Source organism: Astyanax mexicanus, chromosome 3 (genome assembly GCF_023375975.1).
Source record: "Astyanax mexicanus isolate ESR-SI-001 chromosome 3, AstMex3_surface, whole genome shotgun sequence".
NCBI lineage: Eukaryota > Metazoa > Chordata > Actinopteri > Characiformes > Acestrorhamphidae > Astyanax > Astyanax mexicanus.
Window position 1 is genome coordinate 4,722,300 of NC_064410.1, and position 17,738 is coordinate 4,740,037.

General features: G+C 36.2%; 1 protein-coding gene across 1 annotated transcript; it reads left to right on the forward strand.

Annotated features, from left to right (window-relative positions):
- The first annotated feature begins 4,606 nt into the window (after window positions 1-4,606).
- Window positions 4,607-13,866, forward strand: soul5 (heme-binding protein soul5). The gene is made up of 8 exons (XM_015603663.3): window positions 4,607-4,728; window positions 6,391-6,450; window positions 7,573-7,657; window positions 7,747-7,867; window positions 10,678-10,817; window positions 10,916-11,079; window positions 12,861-12,960; window positions 13,620-13,866. Coding segments are annotated over exons 1-7 (651 nt in total). The 5' UTR covers window positions 4,607-4,726; the 3' UTR covers window positions 12,940-12,960; window positions 13,620-13,866.
- The last annotated feature ends 3,872 nt before the right edge of the window (window positions 13,867-17,738 follow it).

Here is a 17,738-nt window from a genome sequence, read left to right on the forward strand (position 1 = left end):
CTTCATGAACACAGCAGACAGTCCTTAAGTGTCCTAAAGTCTGTGAGAAGAGGAAACAGAGGAAAAGAGAGGATGCAAAGATCTTCTGGCCTGTGTGTGACTTTACGCCGTGTAGAACAGGCAAGCGCTGGCTATCTGAGGAGAGGTTCCCAGCACTTCACTCAGAGAGCTTGTTGTCTCCTAGTTCATATGCACTGGTCCCAGAACAGCAGAAAAGCAGTGAAGCTTCTCTGCCACTCAGGGTCACGTTCTCCTCACAGCTCTCATTGTTGATGAAAACACTCTGACCTTCCTGATTCCTGAAAAAGTAAAAACAACCTCCAAAGCCTTGTGTCGCCGTGACAGTTAAAAAGAGAGCAGAGATCATAAGGTTACTAAGTGAATTATAATGTGAACAGTAAAAATAATAACTGTATATATAAATGTATAAAACATTTAAGAATAAGAGTGTGAAGGTGTGGTTATCTCCAATCACACCCTTCAATACTCTACCAGATACTGCTAGATATGTTCGCTTAATTGGTTTCTATAGCCAACCTAGGTGGATACTATGCATGCTACTATTCAGTTGGTTGCTACGGTCTAGTTTTATGGTTGTTTAGTTGTTTCTGTAACTTAGTAGTTGATCACTTATATGTTGCTAGGTATTGGTTTATATGTTAATAGGTTGGTTGTTAAGGTGCCAAAATAAGCCTTGTCCACAAATATTTGGCTGATGTGGAATGATGCCAAAGCTTTTGCTCAAAAGCTGGTTGATCCAAAAGCTCCAAAAGTGTGGAAATGATGCTGAACATTCCACCATACAGTTCACCATTGGGGAAAAAATATATGATGACTTTATAAAAAACAAAAAATGTAACTAGTTTAAAAAGCATAAAACATGAAAGTAAACTATCAGTTCTATGATTGTGCCTAAACTGTCAGCAGTAGCTTAAAAAGTGTGATTTGTAGTAATGTTTAATTTTTCTTAGTAATTTTTCTGACAAAAGTTAACACATTTCCATGCATTCCTATAGGAGAGTTTTGGTCACATTTTTTTTGTTTGAATGCTTATTATATGAATACTACTGCACTTATCCGAAAGCTGTATACTAGCACACTATTCCAGATCAGAATATATGTGTCAGAGTTGGGACGTTATCAATATCTCAAAAACTGTAGTGGCTACAAATTAACATGTGGAATAATAATAATAATAACTAGATTGCAGTTCCTGCAGAATCTGGAGGTGTGATTGCAGTGCTGATTTGCAGCTGGTTGCTATGGTGTTGCTATGATGTCCATGGTGGTGTAGCTGGCTGACATACGGGGTGTGCAAACTTTTGAGGTCGGCTATGGACGCTAGGTTGCTCTGGATGTGCGGATTGTTTAAACTTTTGACGAATAGCCGCTTTATCCAATAGCTCCTCCATACACACTCAGTACTGGAGAGCAGGGGAGGTAACGCGTTACGTGTGCAGAGACGCTGATATTTTAGGAAAGAACGCAATAGGTTCTATAGGTCTTCTGAATTTGGTCTTTGTATCTCAAAAATTGTGACGTATATGGCCGTGCAAATTTCTCTCCATTAATTTTCGAAGTGTGGAAATAAAATGTGTGGAAGCTTAATTATCGCTATGGATAATTTGAGTATCTTTGTGGCTTTTCATGTTTTCCTTGGTTCTCAAGTCCCTTGAATAGCTTTTGCTGGTGTCTATAGTCTCTACACAGCATTGCTTTAATGGTTTTGATTAACTAGAGCTGTAAAGTCATGCAAATTAAAGCCAATAACCTCCTGAGGTTGAAGAAAGGCTTCTCACCTCCTGCTCTAAGTGTTGCTTTAAGTGTAAATGGTTTTGCTGCAGTTACTCCACTAGAGTTTGACTTTTGACATTTAGGAAAGGGGGGCCTTCCATTGCTACCCCATGGAGTGGTGTGATTATGATACTGAGTGTAACAGCTGAGATTACACTCCGTCTGGCAGAGATCACGGTGAAAAGAATTTAGATAACCAGTGTTCAGAGTGAATCCACTGATAGCTGACACTAAAAGACTCTGATCCAGACCATGTTTTCCTCCGGCACACCCTCTTTACAGTCACCTCTGTTTTTAAAATTTGTACAGATCAGGTAAAGCTGTATTTTTAAAGTATATCTGTAAAGTAATTTGTTGGCCTTCTTCTGATTGATTCCACTAATTGATTGGCATTGATTTTCTCACTGAAACAATGTGCTTACTACACTAAAACAAGTTTAACACACACACACACACACACATTTGGCAGTTTCTGTTAGTGGATAGTGTAGATCAATAATCAAAGACCACAGACTTAAAGGTGTCCTTCCGCTAAAATCCACCTTTTCTTGGTCTTGTTTTCTTGTTCTTTGCGTGGCCATGCCTTTTATTTTATTTTATTTTATTTTATGCCCGTTTATTTTGATTCCCACGCATAATGATTCATTTCCATGCCTTTATAATCTTATTCCCATGCATTAGGTTCTCGTTCCCACGCCTTAATAAGCAGTGCATTATTTTTAACATGATATCACCTTAGTACATACCTTGTAGTCTGAATACATCTTTTCATCACATGGAGGGGAAAGGAAAGCAGGAGCACAGAGCACAGGGGTTCAGACTGAGATGTGTTATCTTAACAGTCATTCAGTGAATGATGTGATTCTGCTGAATCATTGCTTCACAGTGGTGATGCTGGTGATGGTGGTGGTGGTAGGAACCACAGGGCACAATGCTGGCACAAATCCAGACTTTTGTCATACTATCCAAACCCAATAATAAATGTAAAATTAACTGTAAATATCAAATGAATATTCCACCAAATCAATATCTGTCCCCAGGAAATTACATGTACAAATTTGCACACAAAATAACTTTAAAATACATTTTATTACTAAACATATTGTCTTGTAGAAAGAAATTACAACATCCCAACTCTCTAACTTTAAACTTAACCATAGAATATAGTTATTATAATCCTTCAGAGATTTTTTTGCATTGTTGTGTGATTCCAAATCCCATCTGCTTTAAAAACAATTTTTAAATAATAAATCCATAAGTTAAAATACACATTTTAGTTGTGTCCCATGGTTTTACTCATTCCCTTTTTCTGTAACACATTGCCCTGATCGTCTGAAACAACTGGAACATCTACAACAGGAAGTGACATCAGTTACATCAGACCATGAGAAGACCAAATTTAAGTTCCCTTAGTTGTTTTTCTGTATATTTGATTTTATTGTAACGGTGACTGAGGAGCTCAATCTCAACACTCTGTCCTGTTACCTAAATTAATTCTTATATCTTATTTATTTATTTTTAAAATACAAATTTTGGGAGAATTACTAGAAAGTGCTCAGTGTCCTCATGCTATTAGCATAGCAACCATTTAGCTATTTTCTTATGTTATTGCTACTTCTATGCTAAAAACTCATTCCTGTTACTTTTAGTTCTGTTACACAAAACATAAAACTGCCAGTGCCAGTAACAGGATTGAGTGCCAGTAACAGAAATGAGTTTAAGTAACAGGAATAAGTTTTGTCACCTGATTTATTGATTTATTAATATTAATATTAGTTCATGTAAAGCACTTTTTTCCAATTCTGCTTAGTTCATCATTTATCTATTTGTTTAATAAATTGCATGATAATACATTTGATAAATTTCTCGTTTAAGTCTTCTTGAAAAGATAAAAATGGCTTTGATTATTTTTTTTGTCATAAATATCAATTATTTGAACATGCAGTCAATTGTTTATTTAACATAAAGACTTTCTTGAGAGAAAATCAAAGGAATTAGGAATTAGAACTTGTTTTAAACATGCTTTTTAAATGTCACATGAGTTTTGGTAACAGAACTTTGAAACCTTGTAGAAAAATTAAATAAAGCCATCTGAGATTGACCAGTACATGTTTTGAATTGTTAAATATTAAAAATGTGTGTTATGAGATTCAGAGTAAAAAAAAAAAAGATTTAAAAAAAATAAGTTTAATGGCACCCATTCAGGAAAATGGCCCAAAAATGAAATGGGGGAAATATTTTGCCTTATGACTCATGTTAACTGCATGTAACCCTCCACCCTGAATTAGCCTAAGTTTTACAAAATTGCAGACTATGCCAAAACACTTATAAAAGCATGTCTCACACATTATACAACACACACATCATTATTTATATAGTGCAGTATTTCCTCCTTTCCTCTGGACTGATTAATATCATTAATATTTATAGTAACTGAGTATCTGTAACTGAGCATTTAATCTCACAATATTTAAAATTACATGTTTTTAATATTAACGGTTTAAATAAGAGGGCAGAAAGTATATATTTAATACACAAAATGATAAAAAAAAAAAACATTAATAAATCATTTGTGTAACTCCTCTCTGGGGACGTTTGGAAACAGGCACAGCTGCTTCTGCTCCACATGATTTTACCACACCAGCGTTCTGCGCTGGGATTGGCTGGTAGCTGAGACTCCCGCTCAATAGGATTGGTTAATAGTTTTGAGTTCCTGTTTCTGCAAGCCAGTCGCCTCTTGGTGGGCGGGGCTTGTGCGGAAGCGGGCGGGGTCAGCAGTCTGCGGGGTGTTTTTATGTAAGGCGCTTATATGAGCGCAGATCTGGGCGGGGTGGCGCTTCTTCAGCTTTCATAACTAACAACAGTGATAAATACGCGCTGCAGATCCTCCACACCTCACCACAAGAGCAGCTGCAGCCTTCACCTCCTCACAATGTGAGTACAACTCTTTTAAACCTGTATTTCTCTTCATTATTAATATAATAACATATCTGTAATTGCTGCTTTATAATAAATAATAAATACTAAATCAGTTCAGAATGAACCAAACCTTTTATATTTGACATAATGCAATTTTTAAAAAATTAAAGCCTACAAATATTATTTTCTTTATTTTTGCAATTTAAAAGCTCAATAGAAGGTGTTCAGTCGAGTTGTGCTACTTTGTCAAGTCATGCTTTCCTAGTGTTCAGCTCTGGGAAAAAATAAGAGACCACTTAAAAATGATACGTTTTTTTTATTTTACCAAATTGAAAACCTCTGGAATATAATCAAGATGAAGATGGATGATCACAAGCCATCAAACCAAACTGAACTTTGAAAGTTATCCAAAAGCAGTGTGTAAGACTGGTGGAGGAGAACATGATGCCAAGATGCATGAAAAACTGTGATTAAAAAACAGGGTTATTTCACCAAATATTGATTTCTGAACTTTTAAAAAATATGATTAAGAACTAAATCTGAAAGTTATTTTTATTTCAGCCATTTCTCATTTTATGCAAATAAATGAATTTTTTGAAGAAATGTTGTCCTTAGTTTATAGAATAAAACAACAGTGTTCAGTTTACTTAAACATAAACCTATAAAAAGCTAAAGCAGAGAAACCGATTCAGAAACTGAAGTGGTCTCTTAATTTCTTCCAAAGCTGTATATTTAAAAGTAAAAATACAAATACAAAGCACTGCCTCAGGGTAAAGTTATGGTAATTAGAGGTTGTTAGAATCTGCTTTTGTATCTCTTTAATAATATATGTTTTATTGGTAATATTAATTATCAGTCAATTACAGTTTTATGTAATGACAGTGAGTACAGGTTGTTAAATAAACAAAAAACACAGAAAAACAGAATTATTAAAATATAGTTTTTGGGTCGTGAATGTCGGCCTTAAGGAAGCATGTATTGATGAGTAGCATAACTGTTCTGGTACAAAATCCAGTGTTCAAAATGTTGCAATAAACTGCCAAGGTCTTTAAGAAAAACAAATGAGCTTAAAACATACATGATATAAATGTAATTTTAGTATTGTAAAAAAAAATAAAGAAATAATATTAGTATATTATAAAATTATATTTTACAAAAACCTGAAAACATAATATATTGTTTAAAACAAAGAGGGAGTGATTTTAAGCCAACAATGCATTGGTTTATAGCTTACTTACTTATTTCATTCTGCAAAGTAATATATAATGCACTAGTAAAATATTTATGAATAATATACATCTTTAATAATTAATAAGTTCATTAACATAAACAAGAAATGCTATGATCTGTACTGGAATACATACAGCAATGCACTGCAGGAATGCTAACACCTGTTCATACATATTCACAAGTGCCCCCTTACATGATCAATGATAATATGTTAAATCATACGATCTGTGATGGATAATGCTTTGCATAATAATTTATCTAGGTGAATGCAATCTTTAGACTTAGGAACACTCTTATTGGTGTAGCTTGGTGTTCTTACCTGTCCAGGCGATCAAACCCCAGACAGACACAGAGGAGAGTAATGTTGACAAAATGCTACATCACAACAACACATCAGTGAAAGACCAGATACTGAGGTGTTTAACCTGCTGTACACTCTTGCTGCAGGATTTGCTTTGCAGGAGCAGTGGTTTTGCTGTTGGCAGTGACCGTAGAAGCCAGAGTTGGGTAAGAGTTTAAACAATTAATGTTAATTTAGACTTTATCATCATTTTCCCTGTGCGAGTGCTCTACGCCTCTGTCTACATTTATACTCCTGCATTTGTTTTTGTCTGTGACGCCCAGTAGTTAAAACTGCGAAAGCGAGAATGTGTGCACTAGTGAAAACTTTATTATTAATCAGTATATTTAAAGAGTGATAAAATGGAACAACTTTTTTGTACTTATTATACTTTAATTGTATAAAAATAGTACAAAATATACATAATTATAATAATAATAATACATTTAATGAGTATTACAACTGTATCACTATTTATTATACACCAGGTATAATAGCAATGTACTAAGAATTGATGTTAAATATGTGTGATCTATTTACATTAGATTACAAATATGCTTCTTGGTCCTGTCTTTTGTAAGTAGCACACTTCTAGTATACTTCGTTGGGTGTAAATATATATTTTACTATATTGTAGTACAATTTTTAGCGTGTTACAAATGTATTTAAGCTTTTATAAATTTAGTAATATAATTAACTTTCTAAAAAGTTACACTTAAAGTCAACTACTGTAACAGTTGTTTTTAACACACTTTGCTAAAAATGTACATAATGTAATATCATTATTTTAGTAGTCAAAAATCAAAATATTTGGGGCTCCACATGGTCCAGCAGGCTAAGCGCTGACACTATGATTGATTGATGAAATTGCTGGTTCAAATCCAAGTCATGCAGCTTGCCATCAGCTGCCAGAGCCCTGAGAGAGCACAATTTGCCTTGCTCTCTCTGGGTGGGTAGAGTAGATGGCGCTCTCTCCCCCATCACTTTAAAGGGTGATGTTGATCAGCACAAGGCTGCATCTGTGAGCTGATGTATCAGAACCGAGTCGCTACACTTTCCTCCAAAAAGAGGTGGAGTCTGACTTCACATGCATCATAGGAGGCGTGTGCTCATCTTCACCCTCCTTGTGTTGAGGCATCACTAGTGATAGGGGGAGTCCTAATAGATGGGTTAAGTAATTGACCTGGTACATTAGGAAGAAAATTGTATAAAAATCTAAATATCTATCAAAAAAAGCACTGTACCATTACAGAGTGAGACATCTGATCATCTGAACTTTTGCTTTTTAGCAACTCCACAGATCCCACCTCCTTCTGCACGGAGACCAAGGAGTGCTTGCTGTTTGATTTGATCTGTGAAGGAGAAGGATACGAGGTGAGAGTCTAACAAAAGAAACGGTCAGAGATCTACAGACTTCAGAACATTGAGTCTAACAATAAGATGATTATACTGTTTATTTATAGGTTCGCCACTATGATGAGACTAAATGGGTGACCGCAGAGGTAGAATCGCACTTCATGGACGTGGCAGTCATGAGAGCCTTCAGGAAACTTTTTAAATATATCACTGGTGAAAACAAAGACGGTGAGCTCACAACCACCCTTCTGTTTATTAAAGCACTGTCATTAAAGAGAGAGAGAGAGAGATAATATTCCAAAAACATAAAACATGAATGTGACAACATGCATCACCAGAACAACAAAGCGATAATAAAACAGTATTACTTTAATACTTAAAAATAATATCCATTACTTTCTAGGGCTGCACGATATATCATTTAAGCATCGTCATTGTGATGTGCGCATGTGCAATAGTCACATCACAGGACGTGCAATGTCACTTAAGGCAATGAAATCAAACACGTCATGTTGCAGTGTTTTGATTCCTGACACAAGAAGTAGATACACAGCGCTGTCTCTGTGTCTGTGTGAGTGACAGGCTGCTGCTGCCTGAGAAGTGCAAAGGGGAGCACGGGGTAACCGCATGGCCTCCATTCACATGGTTGGGCACGTGCTTGTAAACGTGAGCACATGCCGAAAGCTGTGCACCTCAGTCCAGCACAGTTTTTCAGTGCAGATATTTCCAGTTACAGCTGAATTCACGCTTTTAGTCCCAGAAGAACTACGCTCTCATTTACCTTTTAAAAAGTCATTTAAAAGTCTGATTAAAGGGCAGATTACTGTTGTTTTGCTGTTTTCCTTGGGTTTTGAGAGCTCGGTGCTAACTCAGCTCTTGATCGGTCCGAACGCAAGACTGGGCTGGTGACCACATTGGCCCTGTCGAAAAAAGAACATTTGCAATGTACAATTTTTTTATATCGTGCAGCCCTAGTACTTTCCCTGTAAAATATTTCTGTTGAAAATCTGTGGAAAGTATACTAAAATGACAAAAATATGCTGACACCCTTGTTTTTAGAAAATTACTATTTTTTTCTGTTTTTTTTTTTGTTTTTTTTACAGTGTACCCTCAATACCTTAGAAAATAATCTAGGTCTTTAATACCTTAGAGGACAATAATAAGCAGTTAAAGAGTCAGGTAGAACTAGATAGTGGGTTCCACAGTGCATCCCAACCAAGTGTGAAAAAACCTTATTAAACATATTATATATCCAACAGCCTTATCGCACATCAAATTTTATGTCCGTATCATATATCCCTATTGTGTTTATAGCCAGTCTGACAATGTTAGCATGTTAGCCCAGCCCTGTACACACAAAGGCCCTGCCCAAGAGACAAGCCAATGGCCGCCCACAGAGCACTGTGTGCCTGAATGTGTTACCTAGTCATTTGACATCACTCACAAAATGATAACTGCCCCTTTGTTCTCATCTGTTCAGCAGTCGCTTTCTCTGGGATTTGCAGCACTGTGCTGAGAACACAAACAGGAAGAGGGAGGTGCTGCTGAATATAAAGCTTTTGTTTTGGTCTAAAATACGGGCGATCAAGTGCAGCATCATTAAGTGACAGAAAGTATCAAATACAGATTTGGATAAAACAAAAAAGACAGCACTTAAAAATGATAAGTTTCTTTGATTTTACCAAATTGAAAACCTCTGGAATTTAATCAAGCGGAAGATGCATGATCACAAGCCTTTAAACCAAACTGAACTGCTTGAATTTTTGCACCATGAGTAAAGCAGCATAAAGTTATCCAAAAGCAGTGTGTAAGACTGGTGGAGGAGAGAACACGATGCCAAATGCATGGAAAAAAGTGATTAAAACCAGGGTTATTCCACCAAATATTAATTTCTGAAATTCTATGAATATGAACTTGATTTCTTTGCATTATTTGAGGACTGAAAGCCGTTTCTCATTTTCTGCAAATAAATGCTCAAAATGACAATAGTTTTATTTGTAATTTAGGAGCAATGTTGTCCGTGGTTTATAGAACAAAACAACAATCTTAATTTTATTCTCTAATACTCAAGGATTCTTCTACTATAATTGTAAAAACACACCAAGATAAGATGTATTTTAAAATATGGCATACCCTGGTTTGATTTGGTAATTTCAACACAACTTTCAACTCAGCTGAAGAACAGATTAGCTAGTGTTGTTAAAACTGCTTAGAAACTTAATGGCAGTAGCCAGCACTCCTCCTTTAATGTAGTTTATGCTCTACTACAAAAAAAAAACAAAATCTTAGCAAGCTTAGAAGTTATTTAATTTCAAGGCAATGTCAAGTTAAATCTTATTTTTTCTCTGATATGAAGGTTTGTCTTATCAAGCCTTGTAAGGTAATTTAGCTTATTTTGAGCACAATGACCTTAATCAGTTTCTTCAGTGTGTGTGTGTGTGTGTGTGTGTGTGTACAGCACACTGGGAGCACCTATAGGAATGGACTCTTGACGATTGACTATTGTCTAGGTTTATTTCAGTCAGTGGAGCACCTGTGTTTTCTGCTGCCGAGATAGCAACACGTCAGAGATTTACCTGTAGTGTAGATTTATTCCTAAACTCATTATTAGACATTATTTTAACAGTGCAGGCTTAAGGCGTGAAAATAGACTAATAGATGGGGTGTAAGATAGCAAAGAGCATCGCAACATGCCTTGCGCAGGGTGTATGATAGGGTGTTTAATCAGAATTATTTGGGGATTCTATGGAAACCAGAGTCTTTTGCTTCCAGTTCAATGTTGTCCCTTTATAAGACGGCGTTTTACTCTCACGTACTGACAATTTATATGTCATCATTATGGTAAAGTGGGGAAAAGCTTTTTTTTTCATGAAAAATAGCAGATTTTCTAATTGAGAATGACTAAAAAAATGCTCCCTGTCCACTAAACAATTTCCTAGGTAGTGTGAACAGACTACAGGTTTAGACATTGAGCAATTCTTAAGCAATTGTTGAAAAATCCAATGCTAAGCTTTTTTTTTTTACTTTTAAATTTCTAGGAATAAATATCGACATGACGGCTCCAGTCATCACTAAAGTGAAAGACGAACGGCACATGCTGGACCGATCGGTCTACGTTATGAGCTTTTTATTACCCTCTGCCTACCAGAAATACGCCCCCGAGCCCACTGACAGCTCAGTAAGTTAATAGGACAAATGTATTAATTTATTCCCTTCAGTCTGCTTTAATCAGGTCATGCTAATGAAGTATCTGCTTCATTTATCTGAATACTACAGGTGTACCTGACCGACATGCCGGAGATGGATGTGTACGTGAGGAGTTATGGGGGCTGGATGGTGTCACTGACCGCCAAATATTATGGTTATCGCCTGAGAGAATCACTCAACAGTGTCCAAGCTTCTTACAACAAAGAGTATCACTATGATGTTGGCTATAACAGGTATGTTTCTATATCTAGATGTTTAGCTTTAAGTTTTATTAATATGAATATTTTTTATACTCAAATATGATTAGAGCAAATAAAGTAATGTTACAACCTCTCATTTATACATTAATTATGGTCATTGTCATGTTACATGACCTATGTCAAGCAGTGGTTTTACTATATTTTATTTCCTATATTTTAGCAGCCAGGCGCTGGAAAATCATTGTTTCCACTGCTTTTTGTTATGTAATGTTATGAAACCACAATTGCAAAACTGTGTAGAGGGCTTTTTATTTGAAACGACAGATACAGGAATTGGAGATAGTCTTCATATGTCTCAACACACAACAAAACGTAAAGAAGTAAAAGATACTGGAACAGGAGAGCAAAAAAACTGTTAAATTAAACTAGCTAACTCTGGTTTCCTCTTACATCATGAAGATGGATGGATGGGAGCACACAATTTATTTGACTTTATTTTATTATTTTTTTACAAAAGAAACACAATTAGAAAATTAATATTGAATTATTTAATACACAAACAAAGGAAGACAAACACAGTTGCATATTTTGTATTAAAGTTGGTTATAGGAAGAGTAAATGAGTTTTAATCTGTTTTTCTGAAGCTAATGAAGGTATTACAGTTTTATAGATGATATAAAGTTGTAGACAGTTCCAGATCGAAGGTTCACACTGTATTATAAGGCGCACTATTAATAAATGTCTATTTTCTGGTTTATTTACATACATAAGGCGGATAAACAGCAGATTATAAGGCGCATTTTAAGCAACAACAGTAAGGAACAAGGGTGTCGCCATGTTTATTTGCCATAAGTAAACAAAACTGTAATTTGTGAAAAAGTAAAGTCAAACAAGCGCTGGATGTTAATCTACACAGATTTCTCTCCTGAAAACTGTTTATTTGGGTGAGTAAAGCGCTTCCGTTTAGTTACAGTAAGCTTAGATTTTTTATATTTTAGCGTGGTTAGCAGCAGCACTTAGCGCTAGTAAACGCCACCCGACAGCGCTACACTGTGGTACACTGTGAGTGTTCCGGTAACCCAGGGTGCTATCAGCTAGCAGTTTTTCTCACGTAGCTTGTTTTAACAAGGTAAACACACAGACTACAGTCTGATATACTTACCTCTGAACGACAAAAGAGCTAGCGCTTAGCGCAGTTAGCGGCTAATGCTAATACTGGTCCAACTTCGGTGCTGAAGAGCTAAACTGGAACTCCTGTATAACTCTGCACTTCAGAAGAGTGAATTACTGCTCCTTAATACCTGACTGGTAGAATCATACACAAGGCACACCAAATTAAAAGGTGCAAAGTCAATTTTTAGGAAAATTAAAGGATTTTAGTTTAAAATTCATAGATATTGGTGAAAGACTAATCTAACAGGGCAGCATAGATGTTGTAGAGGGAGCTGTTTTGTTGGGATGCGGAAGACAATCATCATAGTAAGAATCTGGTCTTCATATTTTGGCTCATCAGTGTATAAAACCGATTTAGCAATGCTACATTAGCCTGAGATGCTTTTTGCCTTCTATTGTGGTCAAAAACTGCCAAATAAGTAAGTCTAGGATAGTGATAGTGATAGTCTTAACCCCAAGGTCTTTACTCTCCAGCTAATAGTAACTTCCAGAAGTGGTTGTTCATTGATGCATCAGTTGGGACAGGTGTGCTGGGAGCAGGTGATGCTCTAAAACATGCAGTAGAGTGTTTGGAGCTACAGGTCCAGGACTGAGAAACACTGTTCCTGAAGACTTATGTGTGTGTGTTTTGTGTTTTTTAGCCCAATGAAGCTGACGGAGAGACATAACGAAGTGTGGTACATACCTGAAGGCAAGCCTGTGTGTCCAGGGAATGAGTGATGCACTGCGTCCACGTCTGAGGTAAAAGTGTTTAAAGTTTTTTTTTTTTTTTTAATGTGCTTAAAATGAATACTTACAATAGCATACCCACACCCTTGACTGGGCAGAGAAGAAGAAAAGAGGGGGAGTAAATTTAGAGTATTTGGGGTGGAGTTTGGGGCAGCTTCGCTGTAAAGAATGAAGCCGAAGCTCCCCCTCACACAAAGAGAAACATAAAGAAAAGAATAAAATGAAAGAAGGAGGAAGATGGGGAGGAGGTGGGTGCGAGGTTGTTCAACGAGCAGGTAGAGAGGAAGTGATGGTTTAAATAGGGAAGGAAGCTATAATACATAGCTCCACCTATAACAATATAGTTATTTAAAAAGACAATTTAGGGCTTTGTATTAAGAAATTACAAAAGACATTGACATGAATACTAGTGCAACTCAAAAAAATAGAATATGATTTTTTGTATTTTTTTTGTATTATCTTTTATGGAGATGCGGATTTCATTTTCCAGCAGGACTTGGCACACTGCCCACACTGCCAATAGTACCAGTTGGTCTTATATAATATTCTAATTTTCTGACACACTGATTTTTGGGATTTTTGGGATCATTGGTTATAAGCCATGATATTAATAATCATCAACAATGATTATGTTATGTTAATACTATTGTTTCTTCTATATTCATTTTTAGAAAGCCAGCATGCTGCAGAGTGCTCCTCTCTGGACCTGGAAGTCAATAAAATGACCGTCTACCTTATTTTAAATTCAGTTGGAGAAATTTCTGACTGTCTCGAATAATTCCACAGTTTCTAATCCTAATACTGTTCTAATGGTACTGACTTTTATCCAGAAGACTCATGTATGTGCACATTTTTTATAACAGACTGAACATTCTGAATTAACATTTGCTCAATAAAAGAAGAAATGAATGAAATAAAGTCTCTCATATTTATTTTTTCTTCATTTTTGATCTAAAAATATTTTTTTGAATGAAATTTAAATGGATTGAACCAATTATGTTGCTTACTGTCAGCAGGGGTCGCTATTGCCCAGCATTTCAGTATGCACAGTGAGTTACTGTGTGAACCGGAACCCTTTATTTACAGCAATCAGCCATAACATTAAAACCAACTACTTAATAAAAACACAGGTCTGCATAATGCCATCGAACATCTAGGCATTGTAGACCTTTATTTCCTTCAGTAATCATTCACACAAAGGTTTTAGATTGCTCGAATTTATCATTCCACCTTAAATGCTGCTGTGTTTTTTATGGAAGCCCATTCCCGCCACCTAAAAAATAAAAATACTCCAGCAATTTTTTTTTATTATTATTAAGTAAATTGCTATCTCAATATTTTGAGATACTATCTCAATATTTTGAGATACTAAGTCAATATTTTGAGATACTATCTCAATATTTTGAGATACTAAGTCAATATTTTGAGATACTATCTCAATATTTTGAGATACTAAGTCAATATTTTGAGATACTAAGTCAATATTTTGAGATACTATCTCAATATTTTGAGATACTAGTAGGCTGTACAGAGACAGAAGCAGGTGAGACAAAGATGCAAAATGGATACCATCATTGAGGACTACTTCAGACGTGGATTCACAAATCATGAAATATTGGAACTTTTAGAGGAATCACACAATATCAAAATAAGCCTCCGGATCTTGGACGAGGCTGAAGTTAGCTTCTTATTCGCCAGTGTCTTATTCAGATTTCCGTTCCACCTTAAATGCTGGCTGAACATTCATGCGGCCGCCTGTAGATGTCGCATTTTAACAGTAAAAAACAGCATGTAAGCAAAGCGCTGTGCAAACACTCTGAATAAAGGGGAGAACACAATGCGAGGGACAGAGTTTAACTCTGAGTGAAATATAATGTAAATAAAATTAAATATGAATTAAAACGTTATTGCTCTCACTTTTGGCCTAATTCCCAGGTCATTATCTACAGGTGGCCGCATGTATATTCAGCCAGCATTTAAGGTATCTCAAAATATTGACTTAGTATCTCAAAATATTGACTTAGTATCTCAAAATATTGAGATAGTATCTCAAAATATTGACTTAGTATCTCAAAATATTGACTTAGTATCTCAAAATATTGAGATAGTATCTCAAAATATTGACTTAGTATCTCAAAATATTGAGATAGTATCTCAAAATATTGACTTAGTATCTCAAAATATTGAGATAGCAATTTACTTAATAATAATAAAAAAAAATTGCTGGAGTATTTTTATTTTTTAGGTGGCGGGAATGGGCTTCCATAGTTTTTTATCAACATTTCCTAATCCTTAAAAAACGCTTTTATTGTGGTGATTTTCACCTCTGCAGTGCCCTCTCAGGTTCAACTGTGCTATAGGCTTGGACGCTTCACAATATGCAGATCAATCAATCAATTATATCGCCCCCTGCTGCTGACGTCCAACCATCTGCATCTCACCACTATTTGAGGCACACTGCTGCTGTAGCAGCTCAGCCAATCAGCTCGCTCTCCCTCCTGCCCTGCCACTAAACCCATACATCACCCAATGCCCCTCTCAAACTGCCTCTCCAATATATATATATATATATATATATATATATATATATATATATATATATATATATATATATATTTTTTTTTTTTTTTTAGCTGAAGGTGGAGTCAGCAAAAATCAGAAGGTTTAGTGCTCCTTTAAGATGCTGAAGATGCGTTTTTTTAGGGGCTTTGAACCTAAGGGCTTCAGCTTTTAAGGTGGATCAGAGCATTTATCATTTAACGTTCAGTTTTATGTAGATGTATAAATGCATAAAAAACTCTTAAAGCACTTAACATTTACTTTATTTCTCTAAATCACAGTGACTGCATTGGACTGGTTTCTTTTAATACCTTGTAAAAAAAAATTGATCCCCTAAATTGTGATTGTGTAATTCGTTCCTTGGCTGTCTAGCCACCCCTCAGAGGGTGTAGCCATTGTGCTCTCTCAGACTCCAGCTGCTGATGCCAAGCAGCATGACCCAGCATTTTTCTAAACAGTGATCTGCTGCACCTCACAGCTCAGATTCTTATCTTTTTTCCTGCTTCCCACATACACAAACACTGTGTCTGATATTTAGATCACACTTCTTGACATATTGTCTGGCTTTACAGCAATTAGGCATTGTTCCTAAAGGGTTAATCTTGCTATTGTAAGGCATTATCAGCGAAACGGGACTCTGTATCAAGTCTGTCGGAATAGGTATCGCATCACCATGTCAGTCATCCAACTCACCCTTGAACCACTTTATCTCTTTTGACGTCAGATGTCTCATAATCCAGGTGGCCTAAAGCGGCTCTACTGACTTGGTACTCCAGTTTTCTTATCAGTTTCAAAGGTGGTGCTACAGTGTAATGGTCCACAATTAAACACATTAGGAGACACTGCGATTGTTACCATGGCAAACCAAGTACTGACTGCATTGAACATGTGAAAAAAATGAATTTGGACCAGAATCAATTAATACCTGGCAAATCTAAATATAATCCATCAAAAAGTAAATACAGTATGCAAAATAAAGTTCACTTCATTTGTTAAATCCTGCATTTCAAGCCTGCAAAGCATTCCAAATCAATATGTTGGTATAGTAAAGCTTTTACCACTTTATAATGTTGCCATTTCTTCACACAGCACTTAAAAGATATTTTATGGGGCTTTAAAGGGTCCAGCGGGCTAAGTTCTGCCAGTATGATCAGTAGATCGCCACTTCGAATCCTGTTTATGTTGCTTGCCATCAGATGCCAGAGCCCCGAGAGACCACAATTGGTCTAGCTCTCTCTGGGTGGGTACAGTAGATGGTGCTCTTTTCCCTCATCACTCCTAGGGTGATGTGGATCAGCACAAGGCTGCGTCTGTGAGCTGATGCATCGGAACCGATTCACTGCACTTTCCCCTGAGCGTTAGCGCTGTGATGCTACTCAAAAAGAGGCGGAGTCTGACTTTACAGGTGTTGGAGGAGGCATGTGCTAGTCTTCAGGGGGGAGTCCTATTGAGTGGATTGGGTAATTGGCTGGGTAAATTAGGGAGAACATGGGAAAAATGAGAAATAAAATGATAAAAAATATATATTTTAGCACTGATGATATCAATCAGGAAAGGTGTTATTTTGTCTCAGTCTTCCTACAAACATGTCTCACATTGTGCAACAGCAGCAAGTCATCATTGTCATATTTTTTATTTCAAAATTCTTCACAAACTCACTATTAAAAACCTAATGGAATGTGTGCAGCATGTGGTTTTGTATTGTCTTGTGGTAAAAGGCATGAACATCACTGGAAAAGATGTCAACTTGAGGGCAACATGTGTTGTACTAAGATCCCACTCAACCCTTTCTGTATTAAGGCTCTGTATTATCACGGAAGTACAAATGACCTTTGCCAAGGACACTCACATAAACCCATACTATGGCAGTCCCTGGCTTTTGAACTTGTTGCTGATAACAGTCTGAATGGTCCTTTTCTTCCTTCGTCTGGAGCATAGAGCATCCATACTGATTCACTTCACCACAATACAGGTTTCCGTTGTGTGATGATCCTTCCCTGATGTCTTTGTCTTTAAAGTCCTTAAAGTAGATAAAGAGAACCCAGTTAAACTAATGAGACAAAATATTACATTAAGTAATTAATCTATTGAGGAGAATTATCCAATATTTCATATTTATGAGTAGCAAAAGTATGTGAACTTCTAGGAGTTCATACTTCAGCAGTTATAAAACCATCTCTTAAGAGTTTGGACCACAGTCCATCAATCCATCAGTCAGACAGATTACAGTG